The 25072-nt window shown below is 42.0% G+C and overlaps 1 protein-coding gene across 1 annotated transcript in view; it reads left to right on the forward strand.

Annotated features, from left to right (window-relative positions):
* Positions 1–3753: 3753 nt before the first annotated feature.
* LOC135918333 (SEC14 domain and spectrin repeat-containing protein 1-like) overlaps positions 3754–25072 on the forward strand; it is a 58778-nt gene continuing 37459 nt past the window's right edge. The window contains exons 1-10 of the mRNA XM_065452000.1: positions 3754–4024; positions 4402–4485; positions 4851–4910; positions 8058–8166; positions 10965–11052; positions 13638–13733; positions 16194–16307; positions 16531–16693; positions 19506–19606; positions 21499–21621. Of these exons, the coding sequence (XP_065308072.1) occupies positions 3961–4024; positions 4402–4485; positions 4851–4910; positions 8058–8166; positions 10965–11052; positions 13638–13733; positions 16194–16307; positions 16531–16693; positions 19506–19606; positions 21499–21621 (1002 nt within the window). The 5' untranslated portion in view covers positions 3754–3960. The remainder of the gene's footprint in view (positions 4025–4401; positions 4486–4850; positions 4911–8057; positions 8167–10964; positions 11053–13637; positions 13734–16193; positions 16308–16530; positions 16694–19505; positions 19607–21498; positions 21622–25072) is intronic.

A 25072-nucleotide genomic window follows, 5' to 3' on the forward strand; every position in this document is an offset into this window, starting at 1 on the left:
GTATCTATGTCTACTAAAGTTAGGATGTGCAGAATACAGTGTTGTTTATCATTGCTGCGGCAGAGGTAGTCACATATAGGTAGATGCTGAAAGAACCGGTAGGACAAAACAACAAAACAGTCTAATTTAGTCTAACAAAACAGTCTAATTTAGTCCAAATGGCAAATCTGCCAGTTTGATTGCCTCGCTATATAATGTCATCATTTAGCGTTCCAGGCCTACAATGCCTATTCCATTCCAACTCCATTGTGAAATCTCGGGCTCCCAGTCCATTCCCATTCCATCTATCTAACTGGCTCCATCAGTCCATTCTCATTCTATTCCTGATGTTTTAAGTATGCGGAATGATTAAACTCTGCATGTATTCAACTCCGGAGCAGTTGCCACTCCGCAACTCTAGTTACCATATTTAGGCTACACTGAGAGTGGAATGTCAAACATTTAAGACGTTTTCTGCTTGAAACTTGCAATTTGGTTCTTAATAAAGAGTTTCACATCATAATACCAAATAATTTTAGAGAAAAAAATCTCGGCAATTCTGAGGAACCCTTGTTTAGAAATGTCTTTAGCCCCTATAAGGGTCACCCGACTCTGTGTTCGGAATTGCTTTGCACCAAACTACGCCATGGATTAAATGCTATTCTCGGATATTATATGGATGATAAATACAGCAACGGGCAGTCTCGCACGCGACTGCAATCCACCCAATGTATTCCTTCGGGGCTTTTGATCTTAATCGGGAAATCCTCGATACTCTAGGAAAACATTGAGATAACTCCAATCCAATAGAATCCCGGACAACGCCAAGAGCTTCGCCAGCAATCTGAAGAAGGGCGCAGCTTGCATGCAGCAGCAGACACGTTCTGTTCGCAGTGCCATCCATTTTTAAGCAGGACGAGCCACTTTCAGTTAGCAAGCCTTCGTTGAGACTGCCTATGCGAAGTTCGCTTAAGAGGAAGCTTTAGCTCGAGTGCTCCTATCTAAATACATGTAAAATGAGAATTCGTTTTTTTCGGCAACCACTGCACCAAATTTGACGAGGTTTGTTGCATTTAAAAGAAAAACTTAAGATCTAGTGACTGTTGGTTTCGAATTTTTGAGTTAGGTCGTGAACTTTTTATTAAAAATTGGCGAAAATCGAAAATTTCCAAAAACGAAACTATCAAGTTTCCAACTCTGTAACTCAACCACTAAAAATGATAATACAATTCTGTGAATTGCATCTAGTAGTACATCTAAAGCGGACAAAATTGATATGTTACACATGAATATAAAAAAAATTTAATCATAGGGAAATACAACTTTTGCAAAACCGTTGTAACCAACGTAACAAATTCACGTAAGATGTAAAATGACATATTGAATTTGTCCGCTTTGAATTATCTAATGGATGCCGTTTACAGAACCACGATATCAATTCTTTATGCATATCTATGAATTTGTAAACTTCGTGCTTCTATTTTTTTCAAACGGTCAAATATTTGAAAATCGTTTTAAGGAAATTCAAGCCCTAAATCGAAATTCCGCTTCCAGCACTCACTAGAATTTAACTTTCTCTTTCAAATGCAACAAATTTCATCAAAATCGGTCCAGGGGTTATCTCATAAAAACGTTTTTGCGTTTAACATGTATTTGAATAGGCCGCGTCGGAGTTGAGCCCGAGCTAAAGCTTCCTCTTAAATCCTGACGCTTTATTTATTTATTTATTTATTTATTTATTTATTTATTTATTTATTTATTGTTCGTGCCTTTCCTTCGCGCATGCGCGAGCCCTCTACAAAGCGCGCGTGCAAGCGTAATGTGGGCGCCAACGTCGCTGGCACCGTGTCTCAGCCAATCCGGAGGCACGTACAGGTGCCGCGGTACAGTGCACCTAAAGCCTTTTGATGGTCCCGCCTTCGGAAGGCGGCAAACATCCTGGAGTGACTTTGTGTACAGGAAATGAGCCCGAAGGAAAACCGCCGGTGTTTGTCAACGCTCAGCAGTGCAAATATTTATGATAGTGTTTTTTTTTTTTTTTTAGCTGCACCAAATGTTTCAAAATTGCCTGTGACAGATAACACAACTCTAACCCTGGATCTAATTTACTCGATGAGGCGGCCATTGTATCTACGAGAAATCAAAATGCTTAATTGAATACTAAACTACCAATACGCTAATTAACTTGTAGTTAATTACTGTACGGCACGTACATATCTCAATGTACGAATTACAGCTGGTGAGCTCTCAAGGCGTATCCACATTGAACGAATTCTCAGGATGGCACCAGCTTCGATATATTAATCTTCGGATTGCCCGACGGAATGCATTGACATCCCAGTTACTTTTTTACAGAAAACGCTATTTTATGCATTGAAGCCCAACTTAAACACCAATGCATCTCGTTGGACACTTTGAAAATTAGTATTTCGAAACTGGTGCAGACCTGAGAATCCGTTCCAAGTGGATACGCCTTGACAACTCACCGCCTATCACTCGTAGATTAGAATATGTGCCGTAGAATATTCAATTAAATATCAATAAGCTTAATTGTGTTAACTATTCAATTATAAGGATTTCGGTTTCTCGTAGAAGCAATGGTCATCTCAATGAGTATTCTAGATCAAGGTTTAGAATTGTGCTATCTGCTACAGGCAATTTTTTCAAAATTTGGTGTAGCTAAAAAACAAAGAAAAAAAAACTCTATGTTGCTGCTCGTACGCGAAAATCGGCCGTGGCAGAAAATTATCTTCTTAATGCACCAATTTCCTTTGTATGTTCTGCTCGCTTTTCTGCCATTGGTTATTACCATATAGCGCTCGCAATATTGTAATATTTCCTGTTCATACACAATTTTTACTCATTGTAGAAAATACTGCGGGAAAAAAAACATGGCTGTGGTGCACTGATTAGAATGCTCGAGTTGAAAGCACACATATAGTTGTCCGAATTTCTCTTCTCATATATATATAATATATATATTCTTCTTACGTATATATATATATATATATATATATATATATATATATATATATATATATATATATATATATATATATATATATATATATATATATAATTGCTACTTAAGCCCATAGTCTGTCTATAGTGTGCCTATAGTGTGGCCTATAGATCGAACGAGCGGATACGAACGGCCCCATTCCTAGCCTTAAGTGCTGATACTACTAAAAGCCTCTTTGAAGGCTGTTGCCGAACATTCTACGTCAGCAAGGCGTGATATTGACTGGGGAGGGCATTGTGTATTAAATAAATCGCACCTGGATCGCATCTTCATTTCGAGTCATTGCTAGTTCAAACGACTAAGATTTCTCCACAGTTTATGCAGATTATATTTTTTTCGGTAGATGTCATGTGCACACCCTTCCCAGACAGTATATCATGTCTGTTTAACTCAACGTGCTTGGCGATAGTCCTACGTTTAAGCGTAATATGATTACAACAGACTAGACCAGGTTTGTATCGACGACCTCCATACAGCGTTTGCGCATATTTTCCAAGTGACCTGCGAAATGGATTAATACTGACACTATAAATATAGGTGTGAGTGGGTGAAGACGTAGACTCCGAGGCAGAAGAACGCAATTTAAATTTTGACACACACGACAGTTTACTGCTTAAAAAAATCTAAAACAAAACCGAAACTGCACGCCCATTACTTCTACAGCGGAGCGAGCGGCTTCGACATCAGCAGTCCTCGCTTTCGCCTTTTCTTTTATTTGTTTATTTTTTCTTCTTTTTTTTTGATAGCGTCAGCTGGCTGCGGTGACGGTGGCCATGTGACCACGAGGCGTGACGCATTGTGCATGCAATGGGCGCCTCCGCTGGACCGGTGGCCGGCGGGGTATCGTCAGCTACTGTCTAGAGCGTACCCTGTCGTCGCGCTGCTTGCTGCTGCTTGCGTTATTGATATGACCTTGCGGCCAGACAACGGCTACGCCGGGGGGTACTTGTAGAGAACGGATGCGTGACGAGCGCTTGGCTCAACACTTTTCTGCGGTGGCCGACGGGACGGGCGCAGCAACAGGTGAGCGCCTAGCTGATGCGCTTGCTGGCTCAATCGCGCACTATGTAACTGTGGTGTACAAGCCGCTTTTGGCGTTGCTCTGTCGACTTAACCTTGCGAAATAAACGCCGGCAGTTGTTTTTCCCGGTTTAGTACAGTACGGCCGGCTTCGAGCATTTTGATCCAGGTCGCCTGGTCGGGTAATTCGCTTGACATCCGAAACCAGCGCAGAAAGCGCGTGTGATCGTTTTGCTTTCCCGGCGTTTTAAACGATCCCAGTAACCGACGTCCGTTGTATCAGACCTGCCGCTTTTGAGATATACTGGTCCTGGGGCAAGCACGGAGAGGGGGTTGTTCTTGAGCAAGACCTGCATACCGGTTTTATCTTCTCCTTCTAGGTTTCATTAAAATGTCTAAAACTTTGGAGAGAAAGTGCTCCGAGCGGCTCTGCAAAAACGGCGAAGTGAACAATACCAGATCTAGTAAGTTTATTTATTTTTGTCCATCTCTGGTCTCTGATAACTTTCTGTAAGAGATCTCGCACTACTTGAGCATGCAGTAACTGGTTTCATGTTTTGCGGTATGTATCTTGATTACACCTCCTTTATGTTGCGCTTGCTTAAGTCATGGGTTTTGTTGCAGATATATTAGTTTACGTTCGCCTTTTCGTTGACGCTATTTCGTTTGGAGGAAGCATTTACCGCGATTGCAGAACTTTAGCATGATGCATTTAATTTGTTAGATAGGCTCTTTCCAAAATGTAAACATTTATCGTGTCAACATCTTCACCGTGTGCGCCTAGCTGCCATGTTTCCTGTGGTTCATAAATATCGCATTGCCTTGTCAGGACTGCCAGAAGCTGCCGACATAGTGGAAGTGCTCAAGAAAAGATTAGCCTTCCTTTCAGGTATGTTTACATACAGCCTTTCTATTCGGGTTGTTTTTAACTAAGATAGCTAACATGTGCTCACAGAAATTATTTGCAAGAATCCTGCATGTTCAGCTGTAAGCATTTGTAATGCTTTTGCTCTCTTTTGCCATTGTTGCAGTATACTCTTTAGAACGTTCAGCCTTGACAGCTAGATGATATGTGGCTGTGTTTTGCAATACCTTGCAACTGCCGGTGTACTTCGAGCTGTCGACCTATGTCTATAGTCGAGCAAAACATGTTTGCAACACAGCTGATATCTTGAACCTCAGGGGCTCTTCTGAAGAACACTCTGTCTCAGGTTGCTTGAGTGATAAGGACTGCGAAGGTCAAGCTAGTACATTGCCACTGGGAGCAAAAGGTGCTTTTGAGGTCTGCAATTCCTAGTCTACTGTAGAGCAAAAGGTAGCTTGGCTCACCACTTGATCTTCAGTTGAAGCAGTTGAAACTTCAAGGAAGTGAAAGAAGGGTTCACGCAAGCAACAACAAAAATGTTTGCTAATCATGTTACAGTTTCTTGTTCGCTAGAGTTCTCAAATCCTTCAAAATCATTTTTCTGTGCATTGCACTCGCACTCTTACTGCCTGACAGACTAGGTAAGCAAACTTTGCTAATGGCTGTAAGAATCTGGGAATCCGTACACCTTGGTTATGAACTATCTAAGGCCATTTCTTACATGTTCAGTTGTTACAAATTTATTTTTGTCCTGAACATCTGTAAGGATGCCAGCATGTGGACAAATTTTGGTTCACAGTTGTAAAAGTAGTAATTATAATAGTCCGTGCTTTTTAATTGTTTATGAAGGCACATCATTACATTGTTTACTAATAAGAGAGCTGTTTGTCTGTGGGCAACACCTAGAAGCGAAAGCACTTGAAACAACAATGGTATACAGCAGGTCTTTTTTTGGATTTTAGTGAGGTTTTTGATTCCATTGACCACGAAATTCTTACGACAAAGCTTACGCAATACGAGATTCGCGGGAAACCTTTGGCCTGGCTTGAGTCATACCTGCGTGACCAACAGCAATGTGTTTTTATTAACTATAACAAATCATCTTTTTTACCCGTCATGCATGGAGTGCCTCAGGGTAGCGTATCGGGTCCACTTTTATTCAATACTTATATTAATGGCATTGTCCTGATAGATACCGAAATTAAATTTATGATATACGCTGATGATACCACTTTTACTGTCTGCGGTTCTAATTTAGATCAAACAATTATGAAATGCAATGAAGTTCTCAATAAGGTGTCTTTATGGTCCAAAAAGATAGACTCAGAATTACTGCAACTAAAACGAAGGCCATCATATTCTGTGCAAAAAACAAAAAGGTTTCCTCGTCTCATCAGCTTAGCTATGAACACCAGCCTGTTGTCATTGTCAATGACCACAAAACTCTAGGAATATATTTTTCTTCAAATTTGAAATAGGATACGCACATTGAATTTCTTTGTCGAAAGTTGTCTGCAGAGACAGGGGTACTATCTCGCTGTCGTAGTATTCTTCCGCTACAATCAAAGCTTCAAATTTACTATGCTCTGTGTTATTCACACATAAACTACTGCAACCTGGTCTGGACTACCACAACTAAAACTAATGTAAATAAGATTGTTACCATACAAAAAAGAATTATACGACAAATTTCTAATCTTGAACACACAGATACCATGAAAGAAGCATTTCTAGAGCATAATTTACTTCGCGCGGATAAAATTATAAATATCGGGTATTGCAGTTGTTAAATTTTTCATCAACTGAAATCGTTAATTACCTCTCTTCTCTGGCATCATTACAATGTTACTCGTCGACTGTTAAAACACGCTGCACTGATATGTGGGCGATACCACATTTTTGTACGAATTACAAGTTTCAGTCATTGGCTCACAATGTTCCCCTAACACTTAATAAGCGCCAAAATACTGCTGGATATAGTAGAAGGCAGCTTCGAACACATGTTGTGCAATTGTAACTAAATAAAAGATCCAGCGTATTGTGAGTGACCTTTCGGTTTGATACCGTGTTTCTGGCCTATTGTGTATTGTTTATGTACAGAGTGTTTGCAATTGCTTATGTATCGTGTTGTAAGCCATATTGTTTCTTTATTTCTTGTTTTCATGCCTGCTGATTGCGTACAGTGCAGTTGAAATTGTTGTTTGAAAATGAACTTCAACTTTGTGTCTTTTCGTTACCTGTTCTCAACTTTTTTTCTTTTCTTTCAATACTTAATTTGCTGATCTTTGGTGTATCTTGTAAAACTGATTTCTTAAATTGAAATCGTGTTTGATTCAATTGCTTGTGATTATATCTGTTTTTTATGTCTTGTTCGCTATGCCTTGTAACGGCTTCCTGCGCCTTTTGTCAAGCTGCTCTAGCAGCTTTTAGCCAGGAAGCTGTCCAGATGCTTCAGGGAAATAAAAATCGAATTGAATTGAAAAACACCTACCTGAAAGATGCATTTACTCACACTACTTACATTTACTCGAAAGGTCTAAAGGGTCACTAAAGAGAAACACTAAATCAATTGAGACTAAAAAGTCATTTTGAGACTATTTTTTTATTAATTTTTCAGGGATAGGTTGAATATTACAAGAGAAAACAAAGGTCAAAGTTAAATTTCTTAAATTTTGCGCCAAAACCTCAGTGCCATTTTGTCACAGTGGCATCCCGTATATCAAATTAGTTTTTTATATGCAGACCATTGTACCTCAGTAAATGTTCTTGAAACTGGCCGAGTTTGAGTCTTTGACCCCTGTAGAATACAATGTAGTTTATTTTTACTGATAAGAAGTTAACTAAGCTTGAGTAGATGCCTTCAAAATCCATGACTTGATGAAGAGGTGTAGGAACTTGAATACGGCATTGCCATCCATCCTTTGTTTTTCCATCTTTTCTGGCTTTCAAATCTGCTTATGGTAAGAGTGATATTCTAATACAGCTGAAATCATCTTCCCCTTTAGTGTCTCTTTAAGCTGCAGAAGCTGCATGTACTACTGATAATACTATACTAGATGTGCTTATCTGTTACTCATCTCGTTGCTTAACGCACTGATTGCACAGAAATCTGCAGTAAGCTTTTCTTCATTGTAAGATACTGAGCTTACTTCCCCATTGCTTTGTGCTCAGGAGGAGTTGACAAAAATGGCTGTACATTACTGTGTGTACCTGCACCATGTGATGACTTCATGTTGCAAGACTTCAGGGAAACACTAGTCTACCTTAGAGGACTTATGGAGTAAGTCTTTTGCTTCTTTTTTCTTGCCTTTCTGTTGGTTATCATTGTGAGAAAGCTGCACAAACAGAGAAAAGTACCCTTGTGCCACTGTGTTATGTGTGCCACTAATTGTCATAACTGCTGAGGGGTTTCATTGTCATTGGAATCACCATGTTGAGTGGTTGACCATTTCCCAAATTTGGCTCACATTCTGGCATCTTAAACAAAAATTCAGAACCATCCCACTCTGTGAAGGTGTATTACCAGCGGAGCTGTATATAACTATAAATAAAGTAAAATAGAACAACAAAACAATGTAACACAAATATGCCCGTTATGTTTATTTGTGTTTACGTTTATATTGTGACCACAGTAATCATGGCTTTATGGTCGCTATGATAGGCAGCCATGGGCTCTTTGACGACACTGGAGATGTTCTTGGCAAACGTTAGGTCTATGCACGACCGATGGCACATCGTGGAGACATTGGTCTTAGTGTGACGTTAAAGGCCGTACCTTTCCAAGAGAAATGCCAAGAACCACTTTCCGTCGGGATGAGACACGTTGACGTTAAAGTCATTCCCAGTGACGATAGGATTGGGGTCCACCGGGAGGATCCACCCAGATGTGTTGATCATAAAGCCTTCGAGGTCCCTCTTTGAGGTTCCGAGATGAACATATATGGTAGCAACGATAAAGCGTGTCATTTATTATCAGGTTTTAAAAATGTAAATCACTGCCGATTGCAGCACACTGCTCAGTGGAATTTTCAGCCACCTCTACCCATATGACGCAACCACCCAATTGATGTCAGTAGGGCGAGCTATCTGACTGGTTGTCCAGTGTGTGTCATCGATAATTCTTACAACTTTATAGTGAACAAATGACATTCGCAATAGTTGGAATGTGAGTTAATTTGTTTCTATAAAAAGAAAGTAACATAAAGAGAATGCACAAGAACAATTTCTCTCTACACTTAAGCACTTCCGGCACACAGCAAGCATCGTCTGCTTGTGTTACAACGGGCTCCATTTTGACAAGAGCTCTGCGGTCAGTCGATCTCAGTCTTTTCGTGAGCACCATGATTCAACTTTGTTGCTTTGTGGGCTGCAAACATAGCGACTGGAAATATGTCAAGCTGTGACATCATGTCCCTCTGCAAGGCAGCAGACGAGCGGACTGGCTGCAGCGCATCGGACTGCCGCTATCTGATAGGCACCAGGATTTGCACGTTTGCGGCCGTCACTTTACATTGGAGGATTACTATCGCAATAGCGTTTTGCAAGTCCGGTATTTGGGTAAACGCAAGCGCAAGGGGACAGGGCCTGGCCGTTTGACTGTGCCGTTTACTTGGATAAGCAGAAGCACAAATGTGAATGGTCTGCACAGTGCAGCCACCTGGTGGCACAGCTCAACCATACACAGTAGCAGTAACGAAATGTATTCTTCCTTGCTGCTGGTGCAAATTTTTCGCAGGAGTGTAATCATCAACATATTGTTTTTGTAAATGTTTTACACTTGGTTAGAGCAATATTCATGCTTTGTTTAGCTGGTTAAGCTCTGCGCCAAGTGGCTGGACTGTGCAGACCGATCAAGCCGCTCACGTACGTATATGCTGAAGTTCCTTCATCGGCTTGAGTTTATGCCTCTAGCCTTCTGTCGAAACAACCAGCTCGCCTGTGGTTACTAGAATACCAGACATGTTCGGCGCTGCTACAGAATGCTCACAACGCACGCTGCTTTGATAGCTCTCGCTTGGGGTCGGCTGCCAAGCATTTGCCAGAGTTTGGAGAGGCTTCATGCCGTCGCTCCTATAGAACTGTAAGTCAACGACACGATGTGCCATGATGACACAGAGCCAGTGAAGGCAAAGCTTAGTCCCGATCACTTGGCGAACGAGTTGAGGAGAAAATGCGTGACTATGGAGGAGGGTAACTTGTGATTGTCCGTAGCTCTCTTAACATGGGATGCTTCACACAAATTGTGGTGCGAATTATTAACTTTAGCTGTACCCTATGCATCTACAAAATTTGTCTGAGCCATTTGCGGGGCCCCTTAAGCAATTTTAACTCTATAGACACCACCATCATTTTTGCCTATGCAAATCGCGAAACGCGGGAAACTAGCCTGAGACAGCTCCGCTATAAAAACATGCTTAATAGCTGAACTTCCAATGCTTCTATGTTATTATTAATATTTAGTGATTTGTTTTTTCACAACATTACTCATCCAATGACTCCCATTTGGGACCTATTAGAATCAGTTGACATATCAAGCTCTGCCAAACCCATTGTCCATTTAGTGCTAATCCTAATAGGCATTCCAACACGAATTTGCATGACCTTAATCTACTACCGCGGCCTACAAGGCTTTATCTAATACATTGACAGTTGGCCTAATCTGTATTTCTGTTAGCCTAGTACACTGTAATATGCGCAAATACAAATTGCTTATAGACTGATAATCTACCCAATGCAATTTCCTGATAAACTGACAAGAAACTAATAAACAGTTGTACTAGATAAGTATAAACTCCTATCAGACTAATAAATCTCTTTATACTACTTCAAATACCAAACTATTTCGACTAACACTAATCCTTATTAGAACTTTAACTAGGGTGACCACCTAGCATCACAGGCTGTTTTTCATTGTAGCTGCCATCAAATGTATGTGTGCACCATTTTAAAGAATTGGAATCTGTACTTTTGCACAGAGTCATCTTTAGCAGTATTCGAAGATGTAGGCATCGGTGGTTTTTGTTGAAGTTGGTGTTGCTCTGTCATTGTCGTACCTTTCTTTGTTCCATTTTTTATTAGTGAGGATGATGATGGAAAAGTGACTGTGGTGGTCCAAGGAGACATTGCTTGGGGCAAGAAACTTGATTGTGTCAAGGCAACCATGCAGGTAACGGCTTCTTGCAATCATTCCTTTTGATATCTGTTGACTGTCATCGATCCTCAGACTGCCTGGTATCAGTACATGGCAGTTCTCTATCATGTGAAACATGCTGTTAAATAATGGTCACCTTGCTTTTCTGTAACTGCATGATTGATGAAAGGAATAAATGACTTTACAAGACCTCGATTATCGCATGTTGACAGAAATAGTTAAGCATTGTAGTTTTCATGCAATACGGACAAGGTTGTAAATGGCACAAAAACAAGTGCTAAATTCCAGCTGAGGTTTTATTAGTAGACACCCCGAATTTATACAGTCTGTTGAAACAGTAATGACAGAAACATTTCTGGTGACAAAGAAGTAACCAAAATGAAAAAAAACATATGTGTACACAAAAAGATCATGCATAATTAAGATCACCTTTAGCATATGTTGCCCACCTCCAAAAAAGCCAGTCCTTTTCCAAAAAGGGCTGCGGGCGGCTTGCTGACCCGTGCACCTTGCTTCTGTGCCATTTGTGCTGCTTCTGTGATTATGCGGGTGTGATTGTCCCTGTGTTTATGAACTACATTTTTCTTTTCGAAGCAAGGCATGCAGCCACACATGTTGTTATTCAGTGCCATAAACAGAGTGTCGAACTGAAATGTATTTTTGTTCCAGTGTTCATTCGGGTTCACAGAAACAGTTCAGTTCCAGTTCAACTCCGGAGCAAAAATATAATGGTTCAAACCGGTACAAGTTTATGTACATGGCCGAAAAATAATTACAGGAAAACAGAACAATCTTATTTTGTACACGAACGCAGCACTGCTGCTAAGCTGCACTGAAAGATTATGCCCGTTGTCCTTCAGATTGCACGTAGTTATAAAACAACTATGTTGATCCAACATTAATGTTCAAATCTATGTCAAGTGTAGCTTTATTCAGGGAGAGAGAGAGGCGGGAAGGGGGGGGGGGTGGCGAACACACTGATCAAACACAGAGGTCCTCCAGCTTGCTACAATGCTCAAAAGGAAAGGGAAGCGGTGGAAAATAGGGGACTAAGGAGTAAATATGAGGACAGAAAGTAGAATGTGATTATATACATGTTCATAATTTGAAGGGCCCGTTCACAGCCTTGTATCTAAGCCTGTGTAAACTAAGTATTCTAAGAAAGCCTTGATGGGCTCGCCTCATTGGTATGTTCAGTCGATTGCCCACTAACCCTTTTTCACTGAATGGCCTATTGGTAATTGACGCTAACAAGGAGATCAATGCCTGCTGTTCGAAGCCATACTGGGGACGAGAAACAAGTATATATTTGCTCCACTGTCTCAGGCACTATGTACGCATCGCACTCTATCTGTGCGTCAGGCTCAATGCAGATATTGTCGCGTCAGCACAACACCTAGTTTGCCCCTCTACACAATATTACACTGAAAATCGTACTAACTGTGCTGCCACATTTAAAACTGCGGGAGCACGTTGTGTATTTACAAATGAGGTAGGATAGTTTAGCTACAAGTGCAGGCAGTGCATGGATAAAAATCTCTAGAATAGGTGGCCATCCTGAACCGAAAACTGTTATTTTGTCCTTCCAGTTTCACTCCGGAGTGAAAAAAAAAAAACGGTTCAGTTCCAACTCAAGCAAAAATAATCCTTTTTGTCTAGTTTTCGGTTCAGTTCTAATTCGATACCCTGGCCCCACCCAAAAAAAAAACTTCTCTTCTGTTATTTACATTGTTGGCATGCTCACTCGAGCATTTTATGGGCCTTGAACAGAGAAGCCTCTATACTGCCATTTGCGTCGGCTTGCAGCAAATTGGTTAAGAAAGGCATTCTGCACACATGCTTCTTAAACACCCTTGACAGATCTTGTCATCACGTCATGGACATTAGCTTCCAAGCCCAAGCGAATCGCCTTAGGGGTACAGGCTACCATGAATTGCTATTGGTGTCTGCTGTTGAGGCAATCTGCAAAAGAAAAAGAAATGTCCAAGGCAGTGAAAGAATACAAGAATCCGACAGGGTCGCATTAAATGTTTCATCGCTTCAAAAAGATAGACAAGCTTTATCATCCAGGCGGCATCTTTTCTGCCCCGCATAAGCTCTCCCAGCTATTGAAAATAACCTATACAACCAAAAGACCAGAGGGCCAATTCAAGGTCAAGCATAGCACTGAGTATGTTAATTGCATACGTGCAGTCATGTACATGATCTCACTGTCTTGCAGGGCTTTTTATACAGGACAATGGGCACATGCTTCAATGAATGAGTGCATTCCAACAATGCACCTTTTGAACGCTTACGAAATAAAAGACAACGTAAGTTAATGAAGGTCAAACTACTAATTCATGTCGGCTATATTTTGCAGGAAAAGTATTCCTGATAAACAATTCAAGGTCAACTAGGAAAGGCTGCCTATGTGTATGTCTTTACAGTTTTGTGATAACAATAGTTCCGGAGGTCCCTGGTTAATGACTTCACCTGTGAATGCCTTATTTCAGCCAGATGAACAAGCTTGATTAACAAAGTTATCATGATTTATCACTAAGTGGAAGGGATTCCTCATTTTCCTTTCCCTTGTTTCTTTTTTTTTCTTTTCCCTGCAGGAAGTGCTGGGTTCAAGGTTGAACGCCATCCTAGTCCACCATCCACAGAAGACCTCGGATGCCCGGTCGTCCTTCAGGGAAAAACACACCTCACTGGTAGGGAGGAGGAGGAGGAGGAATAAACTTTATTTGTGCACAGCAGATTTGAGACCTAGGCCTCTACCTAAATGACGGCCTCGAGCCCTTGGGCCCTGGCGGCATCTTCGGCCTGCTGGATTGCCTTGCGTTGGTCTTCCGGTGCACAGCTGAGCAACGCGGTCTCCCTTTGCTCTCTGGTTTTAATTATTTTATTCTGTATGGGTGTACGAGGACAAGCCCATACCATGTGTTGTAGGTCGGCGGCCACAAATTTTTTTCCACACGTATGCGCCAAGCATTTCTTTTTTTTAACTATCATTTTGATGTATCACCTAATCCTTTGAAGCAGTGCTCACAGAATTCTCTTGCCGCGTGACCTACCTAATATATGCGGCACTTATATATGTCCTTCCCCTGGCCTGTTGATTTTTTGCATAGCTGCAAGCTTCCCGACTTAATATACAAACGGAGTTGGAGAGATTTGATGCTTAAATTTTACTTGCACATTTGACGCAAGGAAAAATTAAGTGTATCGGAATTCTTCACCAAAAGATGCTTTATGCCTTTTGTTATAGTCTTATGGGACTGCACAGGCGCTAGCAAAATATCCTTGTGGAACACTCGGGGTAGACAGGCCACATGCATTTATTAATTTTGCAAATGTAGATATTCAAGAAAAGGTCCTGCCTCTTCCAAACTCTCTGCCTTAAATTAATATGCACACCCCGAGTAAATATTTTTTCTCCAAGGCCAATTAGAGGTAAAATTGGTTTCAGCTGGACCATTAATGCTTTGCGATTGCATGCAATTGCCCAATTTGTGGTAGTTCCTGTCTGGAGCCATTTCGTGCATTCAGGCGCCACGCAGAGAAAGCACTCATGTAAATGAATGCAAATAAAGTATTTTATTTCAGAAAGGCTGCTTATTCCTGAGGCTCTCAATAATACATGAGCACTGTGCAGTAGCGCTTTTCTGAGTGGAGGCCAGGATTTGAAATGCAGGCCTGTAGGGTCCTCGTAGCCGCCGTCTTCTTCAGTGCTTTCATCCGAGGACATTTGATGACTCTAGGTGAAATATATACATCCACAGCACTGAACTTATGTGAATTATGTCCAGAAAATGTCGCCATTCTGTCAGTGCCTCATGCCACAAATCATTTGAAAATCCATTCAAGCATGAAGAAAGGAAAAAAAAAAGTGCTGCCTTCATCCGGAAACATTGTAAAGTGGACTTGTCACACGAAAAAGTCATCGAAAGCTAGTTCTGCCACACCAAATAACCAGCCAACGTGAGCTTGCATGAGTGTCAGGTGGTGCACAACGTCTGATCTGAATGCATATTTTTGCCTATTTGGCAAGGTCCGACACATGACTGCAGAGGGTTAAAGGTCATCTGGTTCAAGCTAGCAGTCACCTGGACCCAGTTAACATAATCTTTGGAGCTGTATTATCCTTAGCTGGACACCTCTACCCCCCCCCCCCCCAAAAAAAAAAAAGAAAAATGTAAAACCAGTCAAGCAGAGCTCTCCACTAGACCCTTTAGCCGCCAGTATCATACGCACCTGGTGCACAGTTAATTATTTTGGGACTTGTTCATTTCCAGCTGACCAGAGCTATCTTACTAGGGCCAGAATGCTGTTATTTAACCAGGCAAAAAGCATATTTGCCTCTGCGTGATATTCATTTTATATATGTATGGGGGCAGCCAATGTTCTCCTGATGTCCTGGTATATAGCGCACAGTGTAAATATAACTTACTCAATTGAAGGTTGCTTGTTGTTCAAAAGCTTTACACATGTCTTGTTCTGCCTCAAACTGCACTACCACTACTTGTATATGCAAAAGGAAGTAACCGACCAAAAGAAATCAATATAGTAAAGTTTCATATGCGCCTAAGCTGTCACTTAGCCTAGGTATCAGATAAGCTTGACACACCACTGTGGTGAGCACTTAATCAATAATTTGGGCTGACCAGTATTCTCACTCATAGGTTACACCAATAATCGCCGTTCTGGCTTCTCCAATATCGTGTCGACCAGGGACAGTATTTCCGGGCGATCACTTTCAGGGACACTTTCACGATATTTCATCGTGACGCTAGCATCTGTGTCTACAGGCAACAGCCTTCCTGCCACATTGCCGTGCACACTGCATTATCATAGTGCCAGGAATGCTGTCATTTATAAACACTGATGCATCCAGCATTAATGAAGCAAAATCTTGTGAAAGTATCGCCGAAAGTCATTGCCCAAGAATGTCGCCCCAAAATAGAGCTGTGGACTGCACAGAATTTCTGGGTTCTTGAAAACTTTCTTATCCTTGCCAGTGTGGTAGTACTTCTGTATGCATCAGTATCAGGGTATAATTTTATCCCAGATGCTCTGGCTCAAGCACAGTGTAACTCGGAACTGTTTCTTGAGCTTCGCAGCAGTGCCTCCAATTTAGCTTCTGCAACACTTCGGCACTTTTCTCATTTCAGCTGAAAAATGTGACACAGCCCAAGCTGTTCAAGCTAGTCAGTCCGCTGCAATTGACCCCCGAATTCGGTGGTACCTTGCAGTATGACCATCTTGACTGGTTGAGCAGGCAGTTGGTGAGTGATAATTTTCATGTTTGCTTGTTGTTTCCTCTTGTTTGTAAGTTTTGTCATGATCTTCATCATCTTGTCATAATTTGTAGCAATCGTCGTCATAATCCTGTACTGTTCCTCGGTAGCAATGAACAGCCTCTAAGCCCAACTCATTATGGTCTCCGAGGCACAGTTAGCATACTGACTGAACAATCTAGTTAACAGTGCTCCGGGTGACTGTGTGCAGGCTGTGGAGAAGTATGTGAAGGAGGTGCAGCTTCTGGTGAAGCACACGGATGGTGCACTGAGTACCTGCCGTAGTCAACAGGGGTCATCGGCCAGGTCTCCTCGTATCCCCCTCGAAATTGGCCCTACAATGGTGGAGGTGATTGCCCGAACAATCCAAAGTGGTATGAATGTATTAATGCGTGCGGACTTCAATTTGTGATGTATAATTCCGCAGCAATTTGCACCCAAGTTTACTTTTGTTTGCCTTGTTTCCTGTGTGTCCTAAGCAAGGCCTAGAAAAGAAACAACGGGCATATTTTAAGAGAGAATGCAGGATATAGAACCATGTAAAAAAAAATGTCAGTTCTGGTATTTTATTCACAATTCAATGCTCAGGTATTCCATTTCTAGGTGTAAAGACGAAAGCAATATTCTTTGCTATAAAACAGTGAAAGATGCATCTGGTGTAGTCATGATAACTCCAGAAAAAAATTAATTTTTTTTCTCTTGAGTACCTGAAACACGGCCATCAGCCATTGCTGCAACTCACTCATTAACTAGGGTGGTTGCTTGGGCTAGTTGGTAATTCATGATAAAAAATGATGTACAGCACGAATGATAAGGACTGCGAGAGACGACATACACAGCGCTGACTTCCAACAATATTTTATTGCGTTGCCACATTGTGTGTGTGTGTATAAAATATTGTTGGAAGTCAGCGCTGTGTATGCCGTCTCTCGCAGTCCTTGTCCTTCGCGTTGTACGTCATTTTTTATCACTCATAAAGATGTGAAAAACGGTCTCTATTGCGTCTGGCTTCCCGTCTTTTCTTGAAGGGGTCCTGAACCACCCCTCGGGTTTGGTAAAAAGACATAGTCTGCGGATAGCATATGCTGCTGTGACCTTTATTTCTACTTTCCTGTCACTTTACCTCCCCCTCCCCTCTCTTCCCAGCATAGGGTAGCAAATCGAATCTTCTCATCTGGTTAACTTCCTGCTTTTCTCCTTTCTTCTGTCTCTCTCTCTCTCAGCCGAGTTTTGCAGTTGTGCGGAGCGTGTGGAGCTCGCAAGCATAGCACAAAGTCACCTGTCTCTCAAACGCTTCAACAGAAGCCTGCTGCTCACTCTTTTCTGGACCCTTTATTTTGTAAAATATCAGATTCCCATACGTGGCTGCTATTGGCCAACAGCTGATGTCAATCTTGGATCGGTGTGCGTCTTCCTACTGTTACTGTGTATATTTATTGATGCAGTTTAATAAGCAGGCTGAAGTAAGCGAAAATCTGCTTCCGAATTTTTGTAATAATTGCGTACTTCTGGAAGAAGCCAACCATTGTCTGTTCACGCTCAGCAGCAGCCGTTCGCGTAGCAGTTAAACTTTGGCCACCCTGCTTATCAGTATCGTAGCCGTCGGGTCTTGCTAATTTCAACGAACGCTCAGTTAGCCTCAAACCATGCAAAACTTAAGGTAAGACCACACGCACGCTTGCTAGTGCCCTCTCTCTCCCGGCCGCTCCTGGTTAGACGCTTTGGCAGATAGTGCTTGACAATGCAGAAGATGAATGTGGTTGCTTCACCAGCTTGAGCATCGGTCAAGCTGGTGAAGCAATCACATTCAACTTCGCTTTCAATCAAATTCACACTGCGCACCATGTAGCACAGTCAGACAAGCTCATGAACGCGAGCAAGCATTCAAGCCCTGTCATGCACAAAGCAAATGCTTCGCATACGCACTACATTTGCACTTCGCTGCAGTCTGCTATATAGCGCCGATACTGCAGCCGCAGCAGGGTGCCGCGACGAGTCCACTGGCTAAGGCACTGAGGCTTGATGAGGACAACTGCATTTGGCTTACGTTTGGCACATCGTAGGGGCCAAAATCGGAAGTACTAGTAGTGTCGACGTTAACATCCATAATCAAATTTGAACTGTGTGCCACGGTGACTTTCAGTAGGCAGAGCATTGTGGGCATGCCCCGTTCCACAGTAGCCTTCGCTGTGCAATGCATCGAAGAAGGAGCAGAAGCACCACGAAGGGCATGCTTGATCGCAAATAACTCCGCTTCTGCTGAACAGATTGAAGTACTTCTCGCAGTAAAGTATTTCTGAAACAGCCTATTTTACCTACAAATGCATCTCCACTTCGATAAAAAGCAGTTCAGGACCCCTTTAACACTTGGTAATGGCAAAAAACGAGAAGAAAGATGCCGTGTGCATTGTTACTTCAGGGTCACTGTGCAAGATTCAGGTGCACTTTTCTCGTGCCACTTTATATCACAGGCTTCTTTTCAGGTATTGTGCACACCTTTTTGAATGCTCAAAATTATTGCATTGTAACAATATTTTGCCCCTATAGTTTTCAGTGTGAATAGCGCATAAATACTGTACAGTTTTTTTACAACATAACCTGAAAGAATATGTGAAATACACGCAAAGAAAATTGTTGCTTCTTACATTCTGCTGGCAAATTCTTGCTTCTCACACACTGCAGTAAACAAGAAAAAAAAATAACTTCCCTGTAATCGATGCGAACAGTTACCACATAAAAAACTAGGCTCCTAGAAACCATTATTTTGCTGTCGTAAGCCATATAAAAAGTGAATATAGCTAAATACAAGTGCGCAACAGTTTTTAAAACGATTTTCACATGCAGACTTTTTCATGACATCTTGCTCGTGTTCTCACACTTTCTAGGCATTACTGACATTTTTTGCACCAGGGTATTTATTCTTAGCCGATGCTTTTTCCATCTGGCAGTGTTTCCAACTATACTACTAGAACAGATTTGGTACAATACTTTCATAAGAGTCAATTTTCAATATTTTAAACCTGTCTTTCTCTAATACTCATCACTATGCTGTTTGCTAAAATCTTTATGATAAATTTACTGTTAAATTTTTCTCCCTTTTTTTTTACAACAGGTATTAGATGTAGCAAACACATCGTCACTTCCATTCCTAGTGTGTTATAGCCGAGTCTAACTTAAACCTTGCAGGCCAAAGGTTGCTGGACAGCCTTCAGGTGGATGTGAAGTTTGGCTTCAAGTCTCACTGTGGCCGGAGAATGGCCAAGGAAAGGGCTACTGCCTATCACAAGGTAAGGAACAGAGAAGCAGACTTTCCTTTCTTCTGGCTTTCTAGGAGGTCTTTTGCGAAATGATAGTTTGGCCTAATTTGTTCATGTTCATATTCGAACTGGAATATCGTAGTTTGACTGAAAGCTTGACTTAAAGCTTTAGCCGAGCCTTGACTTGAGGGCCAATTGTAATGAAATATGGCAACATGGCCATTCCGGGGTAAGCCTCGCGAGACGGTCTCACAGAAGCATGGACCAGCGCTTGCACAGAACGCCTGTGCTGCTTGCCGACCCCGAGCCAAAGAGGAAGGGCCTTCTCCGTTTTGCACCCAAGTCACCCTGCCGTTAGGTGGCGTTAGCAGGGCAACACTCGCATCATCTCTCGCACTACACTGCAAGCATGCCAACCGCCGAGTAAAGCCACGCGGCGAGGCCGGATTACAGGAGACGGGAGCTATGCGAGAGAACAGCACATCAGGGGACATCAGCACATCAGGGGACATATATTTACATCCCCACAATGTAAATATAAAAAACACTCATCAGAACCAACCCAACAGTGAACAAATGACATAACGTCTGTTGTCGAAAGCTACCGTTAAGCCAAGTACATTCACAAGGTACATTCACAGCTTAAAGTGAGAAGCAAGAGTGGCGACAGCACTAATTGCAGCAATGTAGACCACCAACATCCACATCGCAGACACAGACTCCGCCTGTGACTGCCATAGTTTAGCTAAGCCTGTGCTTCACAGGTGCCTCCCAAGGCAAATAAAAAGGGCTTAATAAAAAGATAAATGAAATATATAAACATACAGTTCGTGCTTAGAAAGATAAGGCATCTCTTTATCCGAGAGTGAAACGGTAGGCTGGCCGCTGCAGTTACTACTGTGGGCAATATGATAGGCTTCTTTCACAAGCCTCGTATATTCTTGCCTCTTTGTACAGAGGACCTGTGTCTAACGAAAAAGGGCTTCAGAAAAAGTGTTGTAAGTGGTTGTTCGAAGCGTGCGCGCATGTGTGTGTGTGTGTGTGTGTGCGCGTTATATGCATATATATATAACATGAAGTTTGAAGTAAACATTGTTTTGAGTGAGTACTGATCCTACTATCTATGTTGACCCCATATTTTTTTGCAGCCTTTATATTCATCATTAATGAAATCCAACTAGTCGAACTTTCTTTACTGCACCTTGGCATTGCATCATTAGTAACACAGTGCTCTCAGAATGCAGTGTAATCTCATTACTAAGGGCTGTGCAACAACACTAGAAAAAAAATATTAGAATAAAACTAAATTATGGGGTTTTACATGCTGAAACTGCGACCTGATTATGAGGCACACCATAGTTGGGGACTCCAAAATAATTTTGACCGCCTGGGGTTCTTTAACGCACGCCTAAATCTAAGTACATGGGTGTTTTCGCATTTTCCCATCGAAATGTGGCCGCCATGATTGGGATTTGATTTTGCGACCTCATGCTTAGCAGCCCAACACCCTAGCCACTAAACAACCATGATGGGTAAACTAAAATGTTGAGAGAGTAAAAAAGCATTATGGATTGGAGAGTAGATATGTGTAAACAATGCTCTACTCCAAATTAGGCTTAAGTAGCATAGCTAGGCAGGTAATGTAATGTGTGGAAAGCGATAAACAGTGCTTGCAAAAATAAGACTGGGTGCCAAGGAAAGGAAGGTAGCCAAGTGCTGCACCGGCTTAACAAATTTGCAGGCGTGAGGGGTGGGTCTTGTTTTTTGTTACAGGGCAAGCACAATTGGTGATCTTCAGGCAAACCCTTTTATGCTGAAGCATACTTGATAGTGCCTGATAATGATGGTGACCGTGCGTGATCTCTCCTCATGCTACTTTTGTGCGAGCCCGCAAGCTTTTCTTCGGCTGCTCTCATGTCCAGGTGAAAACTGCCCTGGACACCGTACTAGAGCTGCAACAGTCCTTCCAGGAAGAATGGAACAAGGAGTTAGAGGTGCTGAAGAGTACTCAACTTCTGGAGGGATTCTTTACTGAAGTAGACACAGTTGAGTGCCCCTTCCTCCATAAACTATCATTCTGAAGAGTCATCAGCATCAATTTCAGCAGCAGATTTAGTGTCATTGTGTGCATTGGTCATTATTGTTTGTTTTCTATATTTCCTCAGTTTGCGCCCCCTGCGAAAAGTCAGTGTCAAAAGAATTGCTACAGCGTTTGCCCATGTATAAGTAGCACTCGCGTTAATTAGTTGCCAACTGATCTTTCGTACGTGCTCAGTTATTCGGACTTCCCTGAGGCATCATGTTCTCCACAGAACCCATGTATAATGGCAACCGAAATTTTCAATGCCATACAGTGTCTCACTTGATTTTTCAGACTTATCTGCACACATGATTTCGCCAACATGATGGGTGTTAACAAAGTTGCTGCCATTCTGGTTGCAACCAGAATGGCAGCACCGCCACCCACCATCATTTGTCCGCCACCACACGTCATTAGCGAGGTGGTTTCTCAGCTTTCGTAAGGCTATATGACCACTGTTAACTGATCTTCGTCACGAAACTCCTCACTAAACCACAGCTTTTGGGACCGAATCCTGACAAAGCAGCACTGGTTAGGCCTAGCAGTGTAGGCAATATGGCCGTGACAGAAATTCACGCCACCGGCTGACATTAAGGGGTGGCAAGCTGTCATAGAAAGCTCGCTGTCAGTTGTTCAATGAGTAGAGCTTTTTGGTGGTCAGGCATGCTATCACGCACGTGCCGTACAAGCAGGGATTTGGTATGCAGATGATCTACTGTCACAAATGCCTACGCAGTTGCAGAATGATGAAAGGTCACATGTGGGCAGAAAGCTTAAAGTGGATTAGCGCAACACAGTCTAAACTGGCAGTACCTTGCTGCCAAGGTCGTGCGTGCATATCTGCACTTTGCAGCAGCGCATGCAACACATGTGGGTCTGCATGCCAAGCAAGCGTGAATGCCCCTATGGCCTCAGCCATCAGCAAAATTAAGTATGCAGATCTTCCATACCACTGGCATTCTAAAAAGCGCCAAAATTGATTTTGTATCACTAAATTTTCTTCGTTTGGGCTGCCTGATAATTCGGACATATTCACAGCCCCCTGAGAGTTTGCAAAAATTGTCAAGGACTGTACACATTTTTTTTTTATTCGATCAGCATGATCACACATGGCTGTAGATATTTGTACATTCCAATCGCAAAGTGCTTCTGTTACAAGGTCTTAGCACAGCCGATGCACCATCTGCTATCACACTGCGCAAGCACCACAAGAGCTGATCTTAAACCTTCCAGCTGCACATCGCACTATTCTAAACCCCATTCGATTTTGGCAGGCTAGGTAGCTTTTATGAGTTACCTATAAGAACAAAAACACATGCAGAATTTGTAAAAAATTACCTGTGGTAGACAGCACAATTCTAGATCTGGACCTGCAAGGAGATTCGCTATCACTGGAAGAAGAAATGGAGTGTGTGCTGGCATTTTCATGTGAAATGGAGGAGGGGGGTGTCCGAGTACTGCATGGTAGGTGCCTACTGCTCTCTGTCGTGCATTCCTTGCTCCTTTTGTTGTTCGCATAGGATCTAGTGGCTGGAAAATGTATCACATGATAGCAGTTTGGTGATGTACTAAAGGTTGTTGCCGAAAAATCGTGCTTGCCGTGAACATGTTAACAGGCAGAATAGAAGCATAACTGTATTGGGTCATTTTTGTTTTCTCTATCACAAATGTTGGCTCTGGGAAATCATACAGAATGGGATGGTATCAACCAGGTTCTACTGTATACAATTGGCACTGCTGCCTAAGTTGCACCAATGGAAATTCTGAGGAAAATACAGCAGGAAATACGTTAATCAATAAGTTCTCAGAGAAAGAGTTTTTTTACATAATATTGCTTATCGGTGAAAGCCATTTTGCAATTATGTGTGAGGAAAGTAGGACAATCAGGGAGCTATGAGCACATAATTCACTGTGAAATTTCTTATTGAAGTGGTTTGACGTTTACCCACCATGTAAACTGTGGGTAGCATTTTGGATGTTCTTGAGAATTTGACTTTGAACTTTTTTTATTACTCGTACCACTGGCAAATGCTGAAGCGTTCAGGCCTTTACGTTTCATTTAAGCATTAGCACTGGGCAAAGAGAAAAAAAAAAGAAGAACGGGGATTTTACTTGCTGGAACCACAAATCACAGTAGTGGGGAGGGGGACTCCTGATTAATTTTAACCACCTGGAGTTCTTTAATGTGCACCTAAATCTAAGTACATGGGCATCATTCCATTTTGGCCCTGTCGAAATGCAACTGGTGTGGCTGGTATAGAACTCACAAACTCGAGCTCAGCAGCACAATGCTATAGCCACTTGGCTAACATGGGAGGCCTGGGCAAATAGAGACATTTGTAAAATTTGAGAGAATGCAGAGTTTTGGAGCATTGCATTTTGTACTTGCATTTACATCTATCACCTTTATAGTGGAATTTTCAGTAGACAAGGCATTGTTTACATGTTTGCCGCGTCCTTGTGCGATCATTCACCCTTGGAGTGCTTTTATCTGCGCCCTTTGATGAAGGACCAACAAAACTGCAATTAAACAAGGAAGCTGCTCGTGTTGGGCATCTATATTGTTATCGGCCAGTGCCTTGGTTCTGGCAAACACAAGGGGCAGTGTGAAAGGTGGACATTATCGCTATAGAGCCGCCCTATCTGCTCTCAGTGGCGGTTGCCATGGGATACAGCCACTTAACCTACATAGCGAGCTGTGCTCCTTTATAACAGTGCGCAGAAGATATCTACTGAGGGTTGGTTCAGTGTGGTCATTAAAACCCTTGAAAAGCTATTAAAATGGCAATGCCACTTTCAAGGCCTTGAAAACATTAAATTTAATGAAGTGATTAAAAATCCTTGTTTTATTTTTCAGCTAACCTTAACAGATTTTATTTCGCCATCTCTCCTCTGAATTGGTTCAATCCAAAAGTCAGGCCAGTCCAATCCAGTTAGCACATTTGTGGTGGTTGGTGGTGGTTTGCTCCCCACACCTTTTTATATACTCTATTTCATGTAATGTAGATCACACCGTTCTATAGGTTGCACCACCCACTTTTCGTGAGTTTAAAAAAATTGACATATAAGGTGCATTTATTTGAACTCATTCAGCATAATGAAATTATGCATGCTTGTACGTCAATCGTAAAACGCGCTTATTTAGCCAGATCAGTTCCCTACATTTCCGTCGAAAGAATTTTTATGAGCCGCAAATTCTAGCAGAAGTAAACTTCAACCAACACTCCTCTTAGGTGCAGAAAACCAACATTTATTCCATTTCACTCGGTACCATTGAAGATTGAAAGCCTCACCCTCCAACACAATGTCAAAAACTTTAGCCACTTTGGCCATCAGTATCATTAGATCACCGACGTTGGCCTCTGAATAACCTTTACGTGGCATTGTAGGCATGTCGCTGGCATCGCTTTTGCGGC

The sequence above is a fragment of the Dermacentor albipictus genome, chromosome 2 (genome assembly GCF_038994185.2).
Source record: "Dermacentor albipictus isolate Rhodes 1998 colony chromosome 2, USDA_Dalb.pri_finalv2, whole genome shotgun sequence".
NCBI classification, from domain to species: Eukaryota; Metazoa; Arthropoda; class Arachnida; order Ixodida; family Ixodidae; genus Dermacentor; species Dermacentor albipictus.